The sequence below is a fragment of the Sphaerodactylus townsendi genome, linkage group LG08, assembly GCF_021028975.2.
Source record: "Sphaerodactylus townsendi isolate TG3544 linkage group LG08, MPM_Stown_v2.3, whole genome shotgun sequence".
Lineage (NCBI taxonomy): Eukaryota > Metazoa > Chordata > Lepidosauria > Squamata > Sphaerodactylidae > Sphaerodactylus > Sphaerodactylus townsendi.
Genome location: NC_059432.1, coordinates 11,000,425 through 11,021,062, shown reverse-complemented (window position 1 = coordinate 11,021,062; position 20,638 = coordinate 11,000,425). Strand labels below are relative to the sequence as shown.

At 44.6% G+C, this 20,638-nt stretch overlaps 1 protein-coding gene across 1 annotated transcript in view; it reads right to left on the bottom strand.

Moving 5' to 3' along the window:
• Positions 1 to 215: 215 nt before the first annotated feature.
• LOC125438627 (pulmonary surfactant-associated protein D-like) overlaps positions 216 to 20,638 on the bottom strand; it is a 43,656-nt gene continuing 23,233 nt past the window's right edge. The window contains exons 4-9 of the mRNA XM_048507090.1: positions 20,544 to 20,593; positions 16,163 to 16,216; positions 10,354 to 10,470; positions 8,215 to 8,331; positions 5,338 to 5,421; positions 216 to 995 (exon numbers count right to left, since the gene is read on the bottom strand). Of these exons, the coding sequence (XP_048363047.1) occupies positions 619 to 995; positions 5,338 to 5,421; positions 8,215 to 8,331; positions 10,354 to 10,470; positions 16,163 to 16,216; positions 20,544 to 20,593 (799 nt within the window). The 3' untranslated portion in view covers positions 216 to 618. The remainder of the gene's footprint in view (positions 996 to 5,337; positions 5,422 to 8,214; positions 8,332 to 10,353; positions 10,471 to 16,162; positions 16,217 to 20,543; positions 20,594 to 20,638) is intronic.

Here is a 20,638-nt window from a genome sequence, read left to right as displayed (position 1 = left end):
CCCTGTGAGGTAGGTGGGGCTGAGAGAGCTCCAAGAAGCTGTGACTAGCCCAAGGTCACCCAGCTGGCGTGTGTGGGAGTGTACAGGCTAATCTGAATTCCCCAGATGAGCCTCCACAGCTCAGGCGGCAGAGCTGGGAATCAAACCCGGTTCCTCCAGATTAGATACACAAGCTCTTAACCTCCTACGCCACTGCTGCTCGCCACTGCATCGGACAGATGTAAAGTGAAAGGTGTGGGCTCTTTGTCATGACACAATCTTGTTAGACAGCCACAATAAAGGGTGTGCTGTTAGCCTACAACAGTTTCTTGCATTATTTGCAAGACAAGGAACCACACACTTCTAAGAAGTGGTCAGGAAATGAGCCCTTCCCTTTTTCTGGAGGCTGGTAGAAACATTGCATCGACGTTCAAAGTCTTGACAGAAAACAGAACGTCTTGTTAATCAGAGCATTTGCTACCTGCTACATCATGTATGCACATGTATATTGACTGGACTACATATCAACTGGATGAACAAAATCACAATTGCTTTAATGTCTACTGATAGAAAGCAAATGTCTTCTCAAAACCCTGCGGTCCTCATTATCACTGGATTGGACATGGTGCAGCTGGCGGTCTAAAATTCACAGACGATTAGCCTCTTCTCCCCACAGGACCTGTCGTTCCACCTGCCGTTCACAAAGATTTCCACACAGTTCTCCCTCCCCTTTTCATTGTTTGGTTCCCCTTGCTGCCAATTGGAGTATGCGATGGTCTCGCCATTCAGGTACTTAAATCTCCCCTCCGTCTGGATATCATTTATCCCAAGGAACACCGGCTTGTTGTGGAGAATAACTATCTGTTGGATGGCGGCGTTCTCGGCAGCGTTCCTGGGGGAAGCAAGCTGGCCACCGGCTTGCAGACACCTTTGTCTCAGGTCGTCAAAGTTGCCTTCGTAGCCACTGGTCACAAAGGCTCTGTTGCCCACAATTCGGCCACTTGGGAATGCCGCAACTGGAATTTAGAAAAGGGAAAGAGATATGATCATGGCCACTGTTGTGCTGTGAAGCCGAGAGAACAGGTGCTGTCACATTGTGTCCTGAACTTCTTCTGCTGAGCCCTCTTCCATTCTATCTTCAGAGTCATCCTAGACATAAGGACTTTCTCAAGGTCACACACTGGGTGGCTGTATGGGATTTGAACTTGAACACATCAAGCTGCCTTATAGTGAGTCAGATTATTGTCTACTCCCAGGGTCTGCAACCTGCGGCTCTTCGGATGTTCATGGACTACAATTTCCATCAGCCCTTGCCACCATGGCCAATTGTAGTCTATGAACATCTGGAGAGCCACAGGTTGCAGACCTCTGGTCTACTCTGATTGGCAGCAGCCACCACCCAAGGATGTGAGATGTAGTCTTTCACATCACCTACTACTTGATTCTTTTAATAGGAGATGCTGCTGAGCCTCTTAGATACAAAGTAGATGCTCTGCTGTTGCCAGACCAATCTATGGTGGACCAAGGGGACCCTCTTTTTAATACAGTGGCATCCCTATCACCTCAGCCAACCCTGGGGTGCCTAGCAGTGCAGTGCCAAAATGGGGTACCCATTGCTTGCATTGGCTCAGTGCACCCAAGGACTATATTTGGACTTGTCTCCCTCCAAAGCAACTTGTACGATGTGTCTCTCACACACTTCCTGACAGGATTAAGTTAACACAAAGACCTTGCCCTAGAGAAAGATCCCATTCCCAGCCCTGGACCATACATCCTGGTGAAGACAATGGATGTACTAATGTGCTTACCTGCTCAGTGTTGTACTAACTAATGTTACTTACCATAGTTTCACAGCTGTAATTTTATCAGTTAACTTTCTGCTTGGAGACACTCCTGAGCCTGGAACTTCAGGCTGATGTCTCAACCCCATTAGACCAAAAGGTTGAAATCTGCCTCTTGTCCTTCCCAGGAAAGGCAGGAAATCTCTTTGTCCAAGCAGATTAAGGATCACTCTGCATGGCCCCTAGGGCCTATTTTTCCCTACAAAAAGTTCACTCTCTCAACATTAGTATCTCTGGATATCTCTCTTTCTGTGATACTGTTCTTCCAGAGCTAAGACCAGGTCACCCAGTTCTGTTCCCCTGACCATTCCACTTCATGATCTGGTGACTATAATTTTTATTGTCCCTTCCCATATATTCCTTATCTATCCTAGACCTATCCCCTCAACACGGCTTATATCCTAGGACTGTATGTGTGTTCTGCTGCTTTGACTATTGTGTGTTTGCGTACCCCTATTATCCTTAAATAATATTGTTGAACTTTATTTTGCTCTCCTGTAGAATTTCTTGCAAAAGCTGATGTTGGTACACACAGGCAACAAAGACCCCGAGCTTGCCTGACCTTTTGCTAGTTCCTCACTCTAGAAGGAAGAGATTTCCCACCATTTCAGGTAGCACTACCACTGAGGCATAGTCTTTCCTTGAACTTTTCTCTCTCCCTTTCTCCCTCTTTCTCTTGACACCTCAGCATCTCAAGTGACCTCCACCTTACCTCCTCTCATCATCAACAACCTTTATTGACATTCAGCATAAAAAAATTACAAAAATTTGCACTTTGTCACGTTTCTTCATAGCAATTGTCAGAAACTTGGCTGCCTCTGTTGTTGTGTGCCAATCACCTAAAATATACAGTCCTGGATTAACCATTAAGCATAATAAACAGATACTTTAGGGTACCAAGGAGAAAGGGGTCATCACAGAAAATGAAAAAAGGGCATAATCATCGGGGAGAATTTTTTAAAAAATGGGGTTAGTCGGACACCCCTATTATTGTTATTATCGTTGCTATCGCTGTTTTTAATTGTTTTATCTATATTATTGTATTTGTACTGTACACCGCCCAGAGCCCTTCGGGGATGGGGTGGTATAAAACTCCAATCAATCAATCAATCAATCAATCAATCAATCAATCAATCAATCAATCAATCAATCAATCAATCAATAACCACAACATTTTTTCCTGTAGCTAAAGAAAGTGGTCTGAAGAGGGAAACACCACCACAAAAAAGGTTTGTTCAACTTCAGGTGAACTAGGGTCCTCCAGTAAAGGCCTTTGTCACATACATGTACATCTTACAGACAGAAACACAACCAATGCCCTTAACAAAAATGCATGAAGATCAACCTGGCTGTATTCTGTTTTAGTGTCGCCACCTAGAGTATGTGAATTTTGACTGCTAAAGTTATTGACTATGAGCACACACATTAAAATCATAGCAATCCCCAGGAGCAGACAGTTTACTTTTATATACATAGTATAAATAAGTAGACAACCATTATCTTTTCATCCACGAATGTGAAAATGCTATGTCTCTTTAAGGTTTTGGAAAACAATGAAATAAAGGATGGTTTGTTTATGTATGCAATCATCAGCAATATCTGCATATTTGTGTGCCTGCGTATCTGTGTCCTGTCAGTAAAAACAGTGCATTGAGCCCCATTTTTTTCTTTCTCAAGAAAAAATGTTCCAACTTGAAACGTTTGAAATGATAAGTTTTAACATTTTTATTTGCCTTGTTCCCTTATGGCAATTTAAAATATAAATGATTGAAAAATAGTTACAAGCAAATAAATTGCTTTTTGCTATAAAGTGTTAAATAAATGAAATAAAAAAACAGGCCACAGGGTGAACATAAATTGTGAAATCTGGTCAGACTGGGATCATCTGCAAAATAAACCACCATGGGTTTCTATAAATGTAAGGGCAATGGAGGCAGCCTATGGTTGGTTTATGCTTATAAGGCAATTCAGTTGGACTTAATATTGTCCTGAAAAGATAGAGTACTGTTTCTTTGTCAGTAAGATTTTCTTATTAGCTGATATTGATTCCTATGTTTCTTATAAGATTTATCTCCCTGTCCTTAAGGCCAGGGAAATTACGAAAGAAGTGATTGAAAAGCACTGCCTTGAACTGGATGTTCCAAAAGTACTGAGGTGATTAACTTAGACTAGCCAAGAAGCTTACAAAAACATCTGATATATTTGATGGGGCATCTTTTAATTTTAGAGACTAAAAATACTTACACTCTATACTTTGAATGTAAAACTAAATCTATTGTTTTAATCTAAATTTCATTGTTCTAACTAAGCTACTGCCTTTAACTGCATGTATCTCTGCATTGGTTATGTTTTCAATGGCCCAAAAACAATAAATACTTGACTGACTGACTGACAGTAAACAAGGTACCACCTTTCAACAGTGGTCCAGTAAGTGTTCCCTGCCGGGGTTCGTAGAATTCACAATGGAGCAGAATGTGTGCAATATTTTTCAGGTAGTCTTTCAGAAGAGGGGCAAAATCGTTCACTGGCTCATCAGAAACACAGCTCTTATGGAGCTAGCTTGGTGTAATGGTTAGAATCTCCGACCAGGGTATGGGAGATCTAACTTCAGACCCCCCCCCCTTCTGCAATAGGCAGTTGCTGAGTGAGATAATATGATTTTTCTCTCAGTCTAACCGACCTTACAGAATTGTTGTGGGAAGGATAAAAGGCGCCTGTGAATTACCACAAGGCAGAGTTGCTGATCGGGGTTGGGTTGGAACGAAATCCAGTTGGATAATTGCCCAGATAAAAGCGTGAGTTCTGGAAAAGGAGCCACTGCGGGAAGGGGCAGCTCACCGGAAGAAAGGAGGAGCGAGCTGAGATTTTGTGTAAGGCCTCAGCCTCCTTTGCCCAGGCCATGTGTCATTGACTGACCAATGATCTGGCTCCACCCACCTCACCCTAATTTTATATGTTAATGCATGCTTATTATGTCATAGCCTAGTTCATGGCAGTTTGGCGCATGGGTATTGATCTGGAAGGGCAAGGGGAAGGGGGCTAGGGAGCTGCGCCTTCCCCTCGGGAATGGCAACAGCGACAAGAGGCAACCGCCCTGTCAAACCAGGCCAAAGGGGAACATCTCTGACCTGTGAGCGGTGGGTCCAAGTAGATCCCCACAGCAGAGCTAAGCTCGGGACTGGGCACCCGCCCTTCTGGAGCTGCAGCACGTACTCCCGCATGACCAGATCCAGACCCATGCTTAGCCTCACGCTTCTGCTCAATAAAATGGCTATGGCCAATTTATTACCCCAGCAATGGTTTGATGTGTGTCAATAAAGGGGCCTCGCACAAGAAGTGATCCACCCTCGTACAGCAACATTAAGGAGATAAGGCTGTAAGCCACATCAGGTCAGCTTTGGAGAGAAAAAAGTATGGTATAAATATCTGGATAAATAAATAATCTGCACAATGACATCGCACTGGCCCCATAGCAGTTATGAAAGCGGAGTTATCCTCCTGCCGTTTAGCCCTTTACCTTTTTGGTATTTGGCGAGAGTGGCTTGCAGCACGGCTAACTGCCCTTGCAAAGCGCTGACTTGGTTTTTCATAAGGTTGGACTCCTGAGGAAATGAGGAAAGTGAGCAATGAGCTAAAAGGCAATGGACAAGCACATAGCAAGTGACTCAAGATATATAAAGTGTGCATCCAAACGTACGTCGCCATAAACTGGGAAATAAAGCAAACGGCATGCCATGAAAATGACACAGAATTCCATTTATTCAGACGTTCTTCAAGTGAGAAATGTGGTTCTTCAGGGGATACGCGGTCACATTTTTTCACAGGAGACTTCCTCATACTTTGGAGGTTGCTTGGTAATTAAGGTAGTTCATTTTTTTTTACAAAGAAATTTGCTGTCTAAGTCACAAAGGATCAAAGGATGCCCCTCACAAATTCACAATAACAATTTAGAACGACAGAATATTCTTCAGGTTTACTTTGAGGGTCAAAAGTACTACAGTGGGATAGGGAAATACCCAGTCAGAAAAAAATCCTTCATTTATGTTTTTGTTCACTACTCTTCCCAGCTATTCTTTTCTCTCCTTTGCTTCCCTTCAACTGATCCCAGCCAATCAGCAACCAGATACTAGTTTTGATTATGTCATTATGCAGCCAGTTGGGTTTAGCTATTTGGTGATGTAATCACGGGCAAACCTGACTTTTTTAGAATGAAGGTACTGCGATTTCTCCACATTGCAGTTCTTGTTAGTCCTTGAGCTTGTTTGGAGGTTCTAGCAGGGGAGTGCAGCTATCGTATACCCTTGACCGAAGAACGGTACACTCCTGCTATCTGGGATGGTCGTCCTCTTCGGGAGGGACGCACATGGAGTGGTGAGGGAGGTAGGGGACACCCGCCTAGCCAGCCAAATCAGCCGAATCAACCCTGGCGATCAATGGGGTGACAGATGTCGCAGCCAGATCGCCCTCACAGTTCTTGCTGTGATTCCCCCTCCCCAAAATTGACAAAAGAGGAGATATAATTTTAATTCCAACAAAGATTTCTCCAAAATCACAATCTCCACCATCCCTATTCAGCTACTTAAAATAAAGGTGGATAACCCAAATTACTTACAATGTATTGCTTTATGGGTGTTATACCCCTTGTCTCGCAGTTAATGGGTCCATAAATGTTTTTAAATGAAGAAATTTCCCCATAATTAAAAAAAATTGCTTTAATAGTTCCCAAAGTAGTCTTACAGAGCGTTATAATGGGCCTGGTCCTGCTTTGTCAATTTTTTTTAAAAAAAATGTTCTTTTTTTAAAAAAAAAATTTGCTTCTGCACAAAACACACACACACATTCTCTAGATCAGATGTTAGGGTAGATAATTTCACAGAATCACCAAAAATTCCACCAGTGAGATATGTGATTTTTTTTAAAAAAAATCAGATTTTATCTGATTTGCAAATAAATTGTTCATTGATAGTGCTCGTATTGATCCTGATTTAATATTTGTGAAAACCTTTATCAAAAATGTGGCCAGCAAGACATTAAGAGAACTTTGGGCCTGCTCGTCTCCTCCTATGAACACCCACATTTTACACAGTTAACGGAATGACAGAATGGAAGTTCTCTCCTGATTTCAGAAAAGACATTCCACCAGGTAGGGGACCATGGCTGAGAAAGCACATGTACAAGCAGTTGTGGATCTTGCCCATCTGTAGGATGGCACTGGCAGAAGACTCTGAACAGATGAGCAAAGTTGTTGTGGCAGAACATAGGAAGGGCTTTTCTATAAAGGCAGTAGGGCTATTACTGGTTCAAGGCTGACTTGGCCTTCCATCTTTTTGAGTCAGGCAGGAAGAGCTTTATTTCTCCTGCCCAAATCTCTTGCTTTCATTTTCATCACTCATGTCTGCCATTTTAAGTGCTGCAGCAGATTCTCCTGCTGAGATCTACTGGTAGAGGCTTCCTCTGCCACTCCTACGCCTGCCATTCCCACTCAAAGTAGATGTGGAAGGGCTGCAGGTCTAACCTTGGAGAGGTTCCTGCTGGAGTTTCTGGCGGGACGCCCGGGACGGGGAATTTCACTGTTATCTTGCTGCTGCCTGGGCTTGCCTGTGTGGAAACTGTCTGTGTGAGGGATTCCCAGTGAGAACCTTGAACTTGTCGTATCTGTTCTTGGGTGGAACTTCTGTCTGATTCCCGTGATAAGTGGCTGTTTGGGGAGCTTAAAGGCCAGTTCTCGCATTGCCTGTTCCTGACTAAGAATACCAGCTCTATAAAGAACTTAACACGCTTGCTTTTGACTGGACTTTACTGGTTCGTTACAGTAGATTAATAAAATTTGTTGTGCCTAGCGATCCCAGGCACCTGTTGTTCTTTTCCCCCTCGTTTTGTTTTCAGGGGTCTGCCTGCAAAGCTACAGCAACACAAATACGAATATATTGTGGCTTTTCTAATGTCACCATAACTTCTTAGGCATCCCCCGCAAAACAAAACAAAAAAAAGGAAACACAACATGTGTGCAGGATTGCTAGGCAAAGCAAACTTTATTCATCTGCTTTTTACAGTGAAATTACGCATGGATGAGCTGCAAGCAGAGGAAACCTCCACAGGGAATTTGCATGGAAAATCTACTGCGGCACATAAAATGGGAGGTGCCCCTGTGAAACTGACCAGAGCTCCATGCAGCAGGCGAGAGAAAAAGATCCATTTTGGCAGGCAAAGCTTATGTTCTCCCATGCTGTGGGATCACAGAATGTCAAAACAGATCTTTTTATAACGTCCTAAAGATGTTATATTTATGCTGTGTGGAATCCACCAGTGAATACAATAAATATAGCAAACAAATCCCCCCCCCCAGCATTGTTAAACTAACCTCTTTTTAAAAAAGCAGCATCAACTTACTCACCGGAGAGGCCGCTGTCTCCTTTCATTCCCTTTTCTCCTATGGAGCCTTTATCTCCTTTTAGGCCAGAAGAGCCTGTTCGTCCCATTGGGCCCGGCATGCCGGTGGGCCCTTGTAATCCTGTTGAGAGATAAATTCAGCAAGTTATCTGTTGGCTTCTGGGATCTGTTGTTTGGTTCTGTGGTTTCATGACAACCTGTGGGACCATGGCTCAGTGGCAGAGCATCTTCATTGCATGCTACAGGTCTCACGTTCAATCCTTGGCATCTCCAGTTAAAAACGACTAGGCAAAGCAAAGGAAATAGTGATGGAAAATAGGCTTGGTCAATACCCAACAAATTTCGTAAAATTCGAATATGGATTTACTCGGGCATAAAATTATCTGTATGCCCGAATAAGACAAATAACATATTTGGATATACCTGAAAAATTCAGGTCCGTCTGTTTTTGTATTTTTGGTGTTTTTCATATTTTGGCCTGCAGGGGGCGCATTTCTAAAGCTAATGGCACCTAAATTTCAGGGTATCATCCCGAGACTGTTTCCAGTGGGAGCTAACAGGAGATGGGGGATACCCCTTTGAGAGTGTATAACTTGCCCCCCCCCAAACCAAACGTTACCCAACTCCGGTGGTATCATAAGAACAGTCTCCGGATGATACCCTGAAATGTTGGTGTCACTAGCTTCAAAGGTGAATTTTTGTGTCACTAGCTTTAAAAATGCACCTCTGACAGGCACCCCAGGAAATTGCCCAGGCCAGCAGGCGTGAACTTTGTGGTGAACTTTGCTTCTGGGGGTTCGATTTATGGGCCTCCAAAAGGCCTATTTTGTTTCCCTGCTCCTGTTCGTGAAGCATGCTGGTTGAGTTCTCTCAGAACTCTCTTAACCTGCCCCCCACCCCCAGAAGCAAAGTTTACCAAGCCTGGATGCAAAGTTCAACAAGCCTGGATGCTATTACCAGGAGGCCTCCTGGAGCCACCTTGAAAGTCTGATGCCTCTATCTTTAAAAATATGCAGCCAGTGCTTACACACTCAGAAATTCCCCATTGGCTACAATGGTGTCACTGCAGAGCACAGAATCTGCCAGGCTTTTCCCACCATAGACTTCACAGACACCATAGACTTTCCCACCATAGACTTCAATGGGGCTTGCTGTTATTCCCAGCTGGCTGTGTGGTAGAGGTTTCAATAGGAGGCACTTTTGTGGGGCTCTTGCTCTGGATAGGGGCACTTATTTCCAGCAGGGCTGCTGGTGTGAGTCTCCTGAAAGGAACCAGCCAAATTTGCTAAAGTTTGCTTGGGAGGAGAAAATGCTGTGGGACCCCTTGCAGGCCGAAACACACACCCCCCTCCAAAAAATACCAAAAAACAGTGCCAATATCTTGCATTCGGATTCGTTCATATTCAGGCAGGACATAGTCAGCCAATTTTGGCTCGAATATGCCCAAATTCGCCCAGATTCGGGCCGAATCTGATATTTGTTGCACCTGAATTTCCAAGACCAATGGGAAAGCTCTCTGCCTTAAGATTCTGGAGAACAGCTGCTGGCCTGAGTAGACAATACCAGACCTGATGGACCAAGTGTCTGGTCGTTTCCCCACTTTATCTGGAGCATAAGCTGCAAGGCCACTTACTCTCCCAAGTAGCTGGGGTCCCCCGCACTTTTCCCTTAACACCTTACAGGGCGCAAGCATAACACAGCCGCCCCGACGCTGCCACTGTTGTGCCCCCTCAGCACTCGTCATTCCTGGCGCTCCTCAAAACGGTGCCTTTTGATGACCCCGCGAAGCCCGGGAGCGCGCCAGAAATGACGTGCGCTGGGAGTAGCATGCAGCAACCTTTGGTCGAGGTAAGTGGGGAAACGACCTCTGATTCAGTAGAAGATGGCTTCATGTGTTTATATGAAAACAAACAGAAAAAAATGAAAACAAACTTGACCAAAAGTGTTAAGGTGTCCCATGCTCTCGCACTATTCACCCCAGGGGCAGGGGAGAAGCTTTTTAACCAGAATCACTTACTTATGCATTTGTGAAGGACGGCTATCTTGTGTCTGTCTTGAATCCTTCCATGTCTTTTTCACAGGCAGCTTCATTAATAAAAATGCTGGTTCAGGGATACTTTTTTGTAAAATTCATTCCACTCACCTCTGCCTCCCACTTCTCCTTTGTCTCCTTTCTCACCCACTGACCCTTGGTCCCCTTTTGGTCCTGGGTTGCCCGTTGTGCCTTTGGGACCTTGTGCACCAATGGCTCCCATGGGTCCTATAATGAGATCGATCCATTCAGATAAAGAGAAGCATTTACAATTCTCCTAGAGGAAGAGGTATGAGATCTTGGCATTCAGAATGCTAAAAACATACAGAAGAAGAAGAGGTAAAAACTTACAGAAGGAGGAGGAAGAGGAGGAGGAGGAGGAGGAGGGAGGGAGTAGGAGGAGGAGGAGGAGTTGGATTTATATCCCCCCTTTCTCTCCTATAGAGGACCTGTGTGGAATTTCCTGTGTGGAATCGACCTAACCTTACATTACCAAAGCTTGGGTGGGGTATCAAGAGGCCATCATTCATGTGCCCCACCCAAATTCATGTGCCCCACCCAAACCAGCCCAAGGACTTTGGGCAACAAAGGCAAATTACTTTGCCACATCCTCCACCTGCATAACTTGGGTGTAGTGGTTGAGAGTGGTGGACTCTCATATGAAGAACCAGGTTTGATTCCCCACTCCTCCACATGAGTGGTGGCCTCTTGTCTGGTGAACTGGATTTGTTACCCCACTCCTAGAGATGAAGGATGCTGGGTGACCTTGAACCCCTTACAGTTCTCTCAGGGCTCTCTCAGCCCCACCTACATCACAAGATGTCTATTGTAGGGAGAGGAAGGTAAAGGAGTTTGTGAGCTGCCTTTGAAGTGCCTTACAGGACAGAAAGTTGGGGAATAAATCCAAACTCCTCTTTCTCCTCCTCCTCTTCTTTTGCTCAGCCAAATAAATATTGTTGTACATTTCCAAACATATCGAAATAAAATTTAACTTTTTTTTCTCAATTTTTACACATTTACAGAACATAATTAAAGGTTGTTAGTATTTGGTTGTTTAAAGTTATTGTGTTCAAATGAAGATTAAGTCAAAATAAGTAGTTTAACTAATCTACCGCAAAGTCCAGTTTTAGTTGATAAACTCAGGGGGGAAAAGTTTTACCTTTCAAGGGACAAATAAAGGCTTACTCATGAATAATAACCATTACAATTATAGAAGTTTGTGCTACCCTCGCCAAGAACGATTTGCCCTATCGTTGTTGAAGCAAAGAAAAGCGGACTATTAACATGCATACATAAGACAGAGAGTCTGTATTTCAGAGATATTAAAATTCTTGGAGAGAAAAAACACCATATTTTGTATACTGAGTGCTCTGGGTGTCAGCCTACACTACAGCATCAAAACATGATAAACAAAGCGTGATGCAAATAATTTTGACAGCAGGTATGAATTTACGGAAGGCTAAATAAAACCGCAGGTGTCTCAGCATGGTAGCGTGGAAGCAAAGACCATGGTAGCAAACAGCTTCAGGCACAGATTTTCAAAGCAAACAGTGTAAACATAATGCTGCAAATCTGAAGAGTCGTCCACACAAACAAGCAGCACTTATTTTCTCTGCATATAAGAACATAAGAACATAAGGGTCAGTTTTCAGCTGACTGGTGACCAGAGTCCATCTAGTCCAGCTCTGCTACTCGTGAGGGCTCCACCAGGTGCCTTTGGGAGTTCACATATGTAGGATGAAGTACTGCCTTCTGTGGCTGCTGTTCCTGCACCACTCATAAGACGTAGAATTCCAGATCAAAGAGATCAAGATTGGTGTAGCAGCCATAAATCGATTCTCCTCCATAGCCCGCATCCGCTCCCCTTTAAAGCTATCCAGGTTAGTGGCCATCACCACTTCCTCGTGGTAGCATATTCCAAACAACGCCAATCACACGCTATGCGAAGAAGTGCTTCTTTATTAGTTCCCACTCTCTCAGCATTTTCTGCTAATGAATGCCCCCTGGTTCTGGAACAGAGAAAAGAGAGAAAATTGTCAAATATTTTCACCCAGCGTATAATTTGTATAGACTCTTCAATCATATCCCTCTCAGACGCCTCCTCTCCCAAACTAAAGAGTCTCAAACGCCAGCCTTTTCCTCATAAGAAGTGTCCCTCAATCATCCTCGTTGGCCTCTTTCTCTGCATCTTCTTTTTTCTATCTCTTCAATATCCTTTTGGAGATGTGGGCGACCTCAGAACTGGAACAACACAGTACTCCAAGTGCGGTCGCACTCATGTGCCGAGAGCAGAAGGACAATCTTTGCAGTTTTATTCTCAATTCCTTCCAACATCCCCAGCATAGAGTTCTGTTTCACAGCTGCCACATTGAGTTGACATTCTGCATGGAACTGACAACTACATTCTTCAAATCTCTTCCTATTCAGACCATAGCATTCGACCTGCATGTAGTTTCATCTTTTAGCCCTGTGCATCACTTTGCATTTTTTTGTTGCTACTGGAACTGCATTTCTAGCTCCACTCACCTAATTTATCAAGGTCCATCAGCTTTGATTCTCGTAATTTTGTGGTTCTCTAACACTACATAATTCTGGTATCATCTGTAAACTGGCTGCACCATGCACTGCACCCTACTTCCAGGTCTATGAATAGGTTAAAGAGCATCAGTCCCATTATCGGATCCTTGGGGACACTACTCCTACATCTCCATTTAATTTCTATTTACACCTAATTTTGCTTCCTTGTTTCTCAACCAGTTTTAATCCATAGAGTATTCCTTATTCCTTCATTGCTGAGTTTTCCTAATAGTCTTCTTGTGAGGGAACTTTGTCAAAGCCTTTTTTGGAAATCCAAAGTGATACCAACCACTGGTTCCCTTATCCACATGCCCATTAACCCCAAAGAACTTCAGTAGTTTGTAAGACAGGATGCCTCTGGGTAAAAGTTTGAAGGTACACTCTTTTCTCAGCAGGTCTTGCTTTCTTTCTACATGTTTTATAATTCTTTTATCTTTAACATAGATTCTACCAATTTACCAGGAACAGATGTCAAACTGACTGGTCAGGCCTCGGGGTCCCTCTCCCTAGATCCTTTCTTAAAGACAGAGACACACTCAGTCTTCAGGATGGAGCCTTGATTACATAAGGTGGTATTAAAGGAGAAGATCAGCACTCTCATGCTTATTCTAAGAAACTCAAAGGAAAGAATGCAACTAAATAGGGATGGGTTGGTAACATTTAGTTTATCAATGGCCGCTGAACTTCTTCCTTGTCTACCACTATTCATAGTTCTCTGATCTTCCTAAGAAGCTTGGTTCAGGTGCAGGAATTTTTTCCTCACCTCCTCTTTTAAAGTAAAAGACAGAGATGCAGCGAATTCATTCAGCTTTTTTCTGCAATCTCCATCTTTGTGCACACCTTTTGTTCCTTTTGTCATCTAACGGCCTACCGCCCCTGCTGGCTTTCCTGCTTTGATGCACCGCAGAAGAACCTGTTTGTTGTTGGTTTTGATGTTCACAGCCATGCTCCCATAATCCCTTTTTGCCTCCCGCAGCTAATCCCTAAGTTTCTTTTGCCACCATTTGTGTTCCTCTCTGGTATTTCATCAGTTGTATGTGGTGCCAGGTTGGGTCATTTATGCACAGCTTAGCTGTAAAACTTGTTGGGCAATGAGCTTACCTGTTTACACGGGTACATCTTAGTTCCTCACTCAGTGCCTCATAGTAAATCCTGTTCCTTGTGGTCCCTTTCTGAACAAATCAACTAAAATGCCTTTGATAACATTTCTCTAATCCCCCCTTTTACCACAATGTATTGGTCCTCACTCACCTACCCCTTTGAAAATGATTCATAGTTGCTATTACATTTCCCCTTTTAAGGCCCCTTCCACATTGGCTAAAAATAATGCGTTTTCAAAGTCCTACTTTCTCACAACTGTTTGCAGGTGAGGATTTTGCATATTCTGCACAGCTTCAAAGAGCACTGAGAAAGCAGTTCTGAAAGTGCAATTATTCTGCATGTACGGAATGGAGCCAAAGCTAGTTGGAATGAATCGGAGCGAAGTTCAAGGTCTCTCACAACTTCTCTCCATATCTCGTATAATTCTGCCTTCGATGGATTATCCCCCTCAAAAAATATAGAAACTCCCAGAAATGATGACAGATAAGGTAAGGGGAAATGGATCATGAGGCTCAGAAAATACCACCGAGGAAGTTTGGGAACGGCAGAGAGATGTGGAGAGTGTCTTCCAAAGAGACTGCACAAATTCAAGTGAAGCTGGTTTCTGAAAATATTTCAGCCCCAAAGAACTGTTTTTAAGGGATTTCACCTGAAACATGTTTTTGAGGCTGGGAAATACAAACATCTTTTCTTAGAACCTAAAAAGGGAAACAAACAGTGTGGAACTCCCCATGGAGGGAAACATTTGATTTCTGCCTTAAAACATTTTTAGTTTTAAAAGGTTTTGTGCTCAAAGGGCCCAAGGGCGCTCTGGCTCCTGGGTACCACATACAGATCGAGTGGTAATGCGTGGCTCTTTCTCTCCATATAAAAAAAAATGAGTCATCACAAAGATCGGTAGGCATGCCACCAAGAAGCACTAACGGCCCCTAAATTCAAGAGCCAGGCACTCCAGCCACAGCTGTGGCTCCAGCTGCCACTACACCACAGAGGCTTCCTTGAAGCATAGTGGGAGGCTTTGCAAGCATGAAAGCCTCCTCACCACAGAGAAGCTCCTGTTGGGTTTGGGAACACAAAGGCCAGTTCTCTGCAACGCCATCATTTTCTGAGGGCAAGTGCGTTTGGGCATATAATGTGATGCCGACTGACATTTCCCGGGACTGCTCTCGTGATGAACGGTCCCGGTAGGGAAGTGGGAAGACGGTGAAGCGCTGTGCCATGTTTCCCAAATGCCTTACCTTCCCTCTGACTCTCTGTATCACGCCGCCACAGGCCAGGGGACACACACCCCTGCCTCTGCAATGGCAGCCTCTTTGGAGTCGCAGGATAGGGGGGCATGTCCCCAGGCCTGGACAACACGCTGGAAGGTCGGAGGGAAGGGAAGGCGTTCGGGAAGGGGGGGATGGTGCACTCCTTCCAGCTGCTCGCCATCTCCCACGCAGCAGTAGTTAAAGCCTCTTGTTTCTGGGCCACTCGCCTCAGAGAGCGGAAGGGTTCAGAAACAGCTGGGCTTGGCACCGCTCGGGGGTTGCGCAGGCTGCCACTGCAGGCATGCAAAGGCAGCGGCCGTGCAAACCCCTCCCCAGGGACACACTGCGTGAAAACAGCCTTACACTCATCCCAAAAAAAGAGTTGCATGAGTCTGTATTCCTGGCTGCTGGGTATGAGCATAGTGTCTGTGTAGTAGGTCTTCCAGCATCAGGGAGGGCCTTCTTTCTACTGAAGCCAGTTGCATGCTGGGCAGCTTTTTTTCTTTTGTCCTCTATTCTGGGGGACTTAATCTTTTAAACATCAACTTTATAAGATTCAGAGGAAATTGCAGCACGAGGGCTGTGTGCCATAGAAGCACCAATTTGTTACACTCACTCTGAGGGAAAAAACAGGAAAAACTCCCCAAGTGAGAAAATAGCAGCTTGTGAATCAATATTCTCATGCAGAGTGAGTGTGAATAAGAATCATGTTAGTTTGGGCAGCTCTAGTGCAATGTGTTTGTATAAGACCTGGTACGTGAACAGCCAAGCAGACAGATTCTTATCCTGGGTCTTGCGACATTTGGTTTGCTTTTGAATAACGGATCTCTTCATGACATCACAAACAGCTTTGGAATTCATGTGGCCAATTAAAAGCTTTACCTAAAGGTTTTGGCCACGCGCCATAGAAATAACTATGTATTCAGCTTTTGAGGATTCTGCATATAAGTTTCCGGCAGAAATTCCTATGGAAATGCAATAAACAGGTTTACCTTTGTCTCCAGTTGCTCCTTTTTCACCTTGAGGACCGATGTCACCTTTTGTTCCTAGCAGGAACCTGGGGCTTCCTGCAGTACAATTCTGCAGGACTCCTGGATTCCTACGTGGGCCCCTACTCTCACATGGAAATTATTATGTATGAAGGCACAAAGTCATTCATCAAACAGGTCAACATTACTTCATAGATCTGTGTACTGCTGCCCCATGTGGTGAGTCATGAGAACTGCAGCTAGTTATGTTGTATTCTTAGGCTTCCAATGAGCCCATCCAACTGGGCAGCCCATTGGCTACACCTGACGAGGAAGGACTTTACAGCCTAGGACTTTGACGGGCATTTGGATCCCTAAATCCGTCCTCACCCCATATGTCTTGTATGGTGCCTCCCAAGGCGGCTCCAGCAGAGGCCAATTTACTGGTGGTCCCTGGCCCCTCCACCATGCGACTGGTCTCTACCCGGGCCAGGGCTTTCACGGCCCTGGCTCCCCTGCTCTGGGTGGAAAGCGCTTCCATCAGACGTTATGGACCCTGTATGGGACCTTTGGAGAATTCTGTGTGAGGGCCTGTAAAAACAGTTCTAGTGCCACCGGCTTTTGGTGAGGCTGCTGAATTCACCAGGACACCCCCCCCCTCCAGGATGCCCCATGCACATGCTATCTTGAGTACTCATCAGCACGTCCAATATAATATCTGACTGACACTGCTACCCCTGCCCAGCCTTGGGATCGGGCGCCGCACACACTTTTATAATCTTGCTGTTAAGTATATTGTATTGATGCTGCTAGTTTTATGAATTTTTGTATATTGTTTTAACTTGTTTTCATTTATTTTATTTGGTGTATGTTGTTTTGGCCATTGTATGTTTGGCCCAGTGTACACCGCCCAGAGCCCTTCGGGGGTGGGCAGTTTATAAATTTCATATATAAATAAATAAATAAAAATAATCAGGGTGGTTTCACAAGAGCTAGTGTTGTAATGTTGGTGTGGCATGCCCTGCGCTTGAAAGAAGAGAAGTAGCTAAACCTGTTATGCTACCTGTCATCCATACTCTTATTTAAAAAGATTAATAGCAAGTGGATACTAATCTCCAATCTTCTGTCCTTACCTCCTGGCATAGCCTGGTCTCTGCCTTTTCCTAATTCTGCCTTTACCTCCTGGCATAGCCTGGTCTCTGCCTTTTCCTAATTCTGGCATATTCTGTTGCCCTCCTACTTCCTTGATGAAAAAGAAGCGACCCATTCTCCCTTGCTTCCCTCTATGCCTGGCAATCCAACCCGAAACACCTGTGTGGTGCCAACCTATCATTCAGATCCCTTCGTGAGACCTACCTCTTCTTGAAAAAATTGTCTTCATTCATGTAGCCTAACTACATGATTTATTTTCCCCAGGTTCATCTTCAAGCTGTTTCGGGTTAGGGGAATGGTGTGGAAGTGGAAGCTTAATTCTTCTCTCACCTCATGATGTGGTCCAGATCCAAATTAGCCCTGTGCATGCCTAAGAGGTGTCAACCCAGCCTGGGGGGTTTCTCAATGGGTGGTAGACCTGGCCTCTGAGGTCCCAATGGTTTTCAATGGGAGTCCCCTGAGCAGCCAAGATTAGAACATAAGAACAAGCCAGCTGGATCAGACCAGAGTCCATCTAGTCCAGCATTCTGCTACTCGCAGTGGCCCACCAGGTGTCTTTGGGAGCTCACGTGCAGGATGTGAAAGCAAGGGTGTTCTGCGGCTGTTGCTCCTGAGCACCTGGTCTGTTAAGGCATTTGCAATCTCAGATCAAAGAGGATCAAGGTTGGTAGCCATAAATCGACTTCTCCTCCATAAATCTGTCCCAGCCCCCTTTAAAGCTAAAAAATAAGATTCTCTTATGCATGTCGGTGTATCTTTGAAGATAGCGCCATCATTTTTTTTAAAGAACTATATATTGCCAGAATTGGCAGCACCAGCTGAGTACAACTGCGCCATTTTGGTGCTGAAAAGGCACCCAGGATCAGAGCCTGCAGAGCAAGCATCCTGGGGCAACTTTTAGTGAATGGCAGCAGGGAGAATCCCTTCAGCTGCATATAAAATGTCAGGAGGAAGCAGACGGCGAAACTGACCAGAGAGCAAAACGGTCAGGCAGGAAACATAAGATGCCTCCTGAGCTCTGCATTCCACACAGCCAGGTGGGAGATGTCTAACAGGTGGTTTATGGGGAAAAGGTGCGCTTTGAACCTTTATCCAAAAAAGATGCCTTGAACTAAAATAAGGCATCTTGAATGGCACCAAGTCTAAATATGTAAGGTCACATGCGTACCATTCCTTTTTCCTCTTGCTCTGGCCCCTCTCCACTGACTTACGATTGATTCTCAGCTCCTTAGAGCAGGGATCTGCCTTTTTATCCTTCTATGAAAAATGCTGTGAACATCTGGAACACTATAAAGGATGCCATCCTTCAAGTGGGACCTTGAGATCCCCTGGAATTATCACACATCTCCAGACAATACAGATCAATTTCCCTAGATAAAATGGATGCTTTGGAGTGTGGACTCTATGGAATTGTACCCTACTAAGGTCATTGTCTTCTCTAGACTCCACCCCCTTGTTACGGCCCTGATCACCCTTCATATTATTGCCATAATATTTTCTTTAAAAATCATATTGGCAGAAGCCAGTTGTCATACACTTCTCTGTGTAGGTAGCAGCATGTCCACTTGGCAGCAAGCCAAAGGTCAAAGGTTTACTTTACAAAATCTCATCAAGGGGATGAGTTACTCCAGCATAACCTGGAGGTCTCATTTTGTTTGCGGGCATGATCTTGATTACCACACCTTGCTAAAATACTGTGAGACAAAAGACATCACGAGGAAAAAATACCTTGGTAATCAGATGCTGCATTTCCACTTATCTCTTCTAGAAACCATGTCATCAGCACAACAAATAGATGGTTGCTTCTTCTGCATTTCCCTCCACCTATTGTTATGACTCCTCCCTAAAGCCACTCTACCCTGTCTTAATCAAATGTCTCCAGCCAAATCTGAATAACCTGGAGGTGAAGTTGTCTCCAAAGAGTTTACTCTGCATAAAAGCCATCTCTGTGCTTCCTGATTTAATCTAAGAGCAATGAGAATTGATCCCAATTGTCTCGGGTACCTTCGAGGAATAATAGATAGAGCTTTTTAATTAGCTCAAGCCAGAAAGTCCAGCATGGGAAATTCCAGAGAATTTAGGAAAATGAAATCAGTCTCTGGAACCAGCAGAGAAGAGGAGCAGTGGCGAAACAGTAAAGGGCCGCAGGGCTGAGAAGTGGGCCAGAAAAGGAGGCATTGAGGAGCTTCCTTCGATTTTTTCTTTACAGAGGATCTTTCTCAAAGCCACATCTTTTAAACAGTGTACAACAGGGTTAGGGTTTCTCTTTTTTTTCTCCTTGTCCCTAGGGCTGCTGGATTGGTGGAGGCGTGCTGAACGGGTGGGAGCTTCTCGGCGATTTGTAAATCCTTTCAGTTAGTGCCGAGAGGTGGGAGCTTCTCACATTTTTAAATCTTGTCCAAAGTTGGGGTCTCTGGAACCAGCAGAAGATAGAAGCAGTGGAGAGAACAGCAGTGGGCCAGGAAAGGGCTGAGGAAGTGGGCCAGAAAGGGCTTGAGGGAGCTCTGATTTTTTTCTTTACAGAGTGGCCTTTTCTCAAAGCTTCACATCTTTTAAACAGTGTATTTTAAACAGGGTTTTCTTTTCTCTCTCCTTGTCCGTAGGGGCTGCCTTGATTGGTGAGAGGCGTGCTGGAATCGGGTGGGAGCTTCTCAAGCATTCTGTAAATCTCTTTCTGAAGTTAGTGCTGGGAAGGGGTGGGAGGCTTCTCCTACATTTTTAAATCCACAGTTGGGGTCTCAAACCAGCAGAGAAAAGAGGACAGGAGAACAGCAGGGCCAGAAAAGGGCTGAGGCGGGCCAGAAAGGCCTTTGAGGAGTCTTGATCTCTTTTACAGGAGGGCCTCCTTTCCCAGCTTCTTGGCATCTTTAAAATATGTATCTAAACAGGGCTCTTTCCTCCTTGGTCCCAGGGTCATTGATTGCGGAGGCTGAACTGGGTGGGCCTCCCCCAGCATTTGTAAATCTTCTAGTTAGTGGCCATGGGGTGGGCCTCTACATTCTAACTTTGTCATTAGGTCTCTTTGAATCAGCTGCCACTTCAATCTGCATGCCCAGAAGTGTTTTCCTACCAATAAGAACATTTTTATGCGGATAGGTACTGTATAGAAAACCTGAAGAGGGGAGGTACCACCTAATTAAAATCCAGTATTTGAATATCTAAAATCAGGATATGGAAGGCAGTGAAGCCAGCAGGGGGATGGGGGGCTTCCAGTGTTTTGCACTGAGCAAGCCACATTGCATGACTCATCTGCCACTAGGGGCAGAAGTCATGGGTGTGCCCCTCATTGCCGTAATCGAGCTCCTGGCAATCGGGCTGAACGTGGTGTGATTCTCTTGAAGCCAAGGT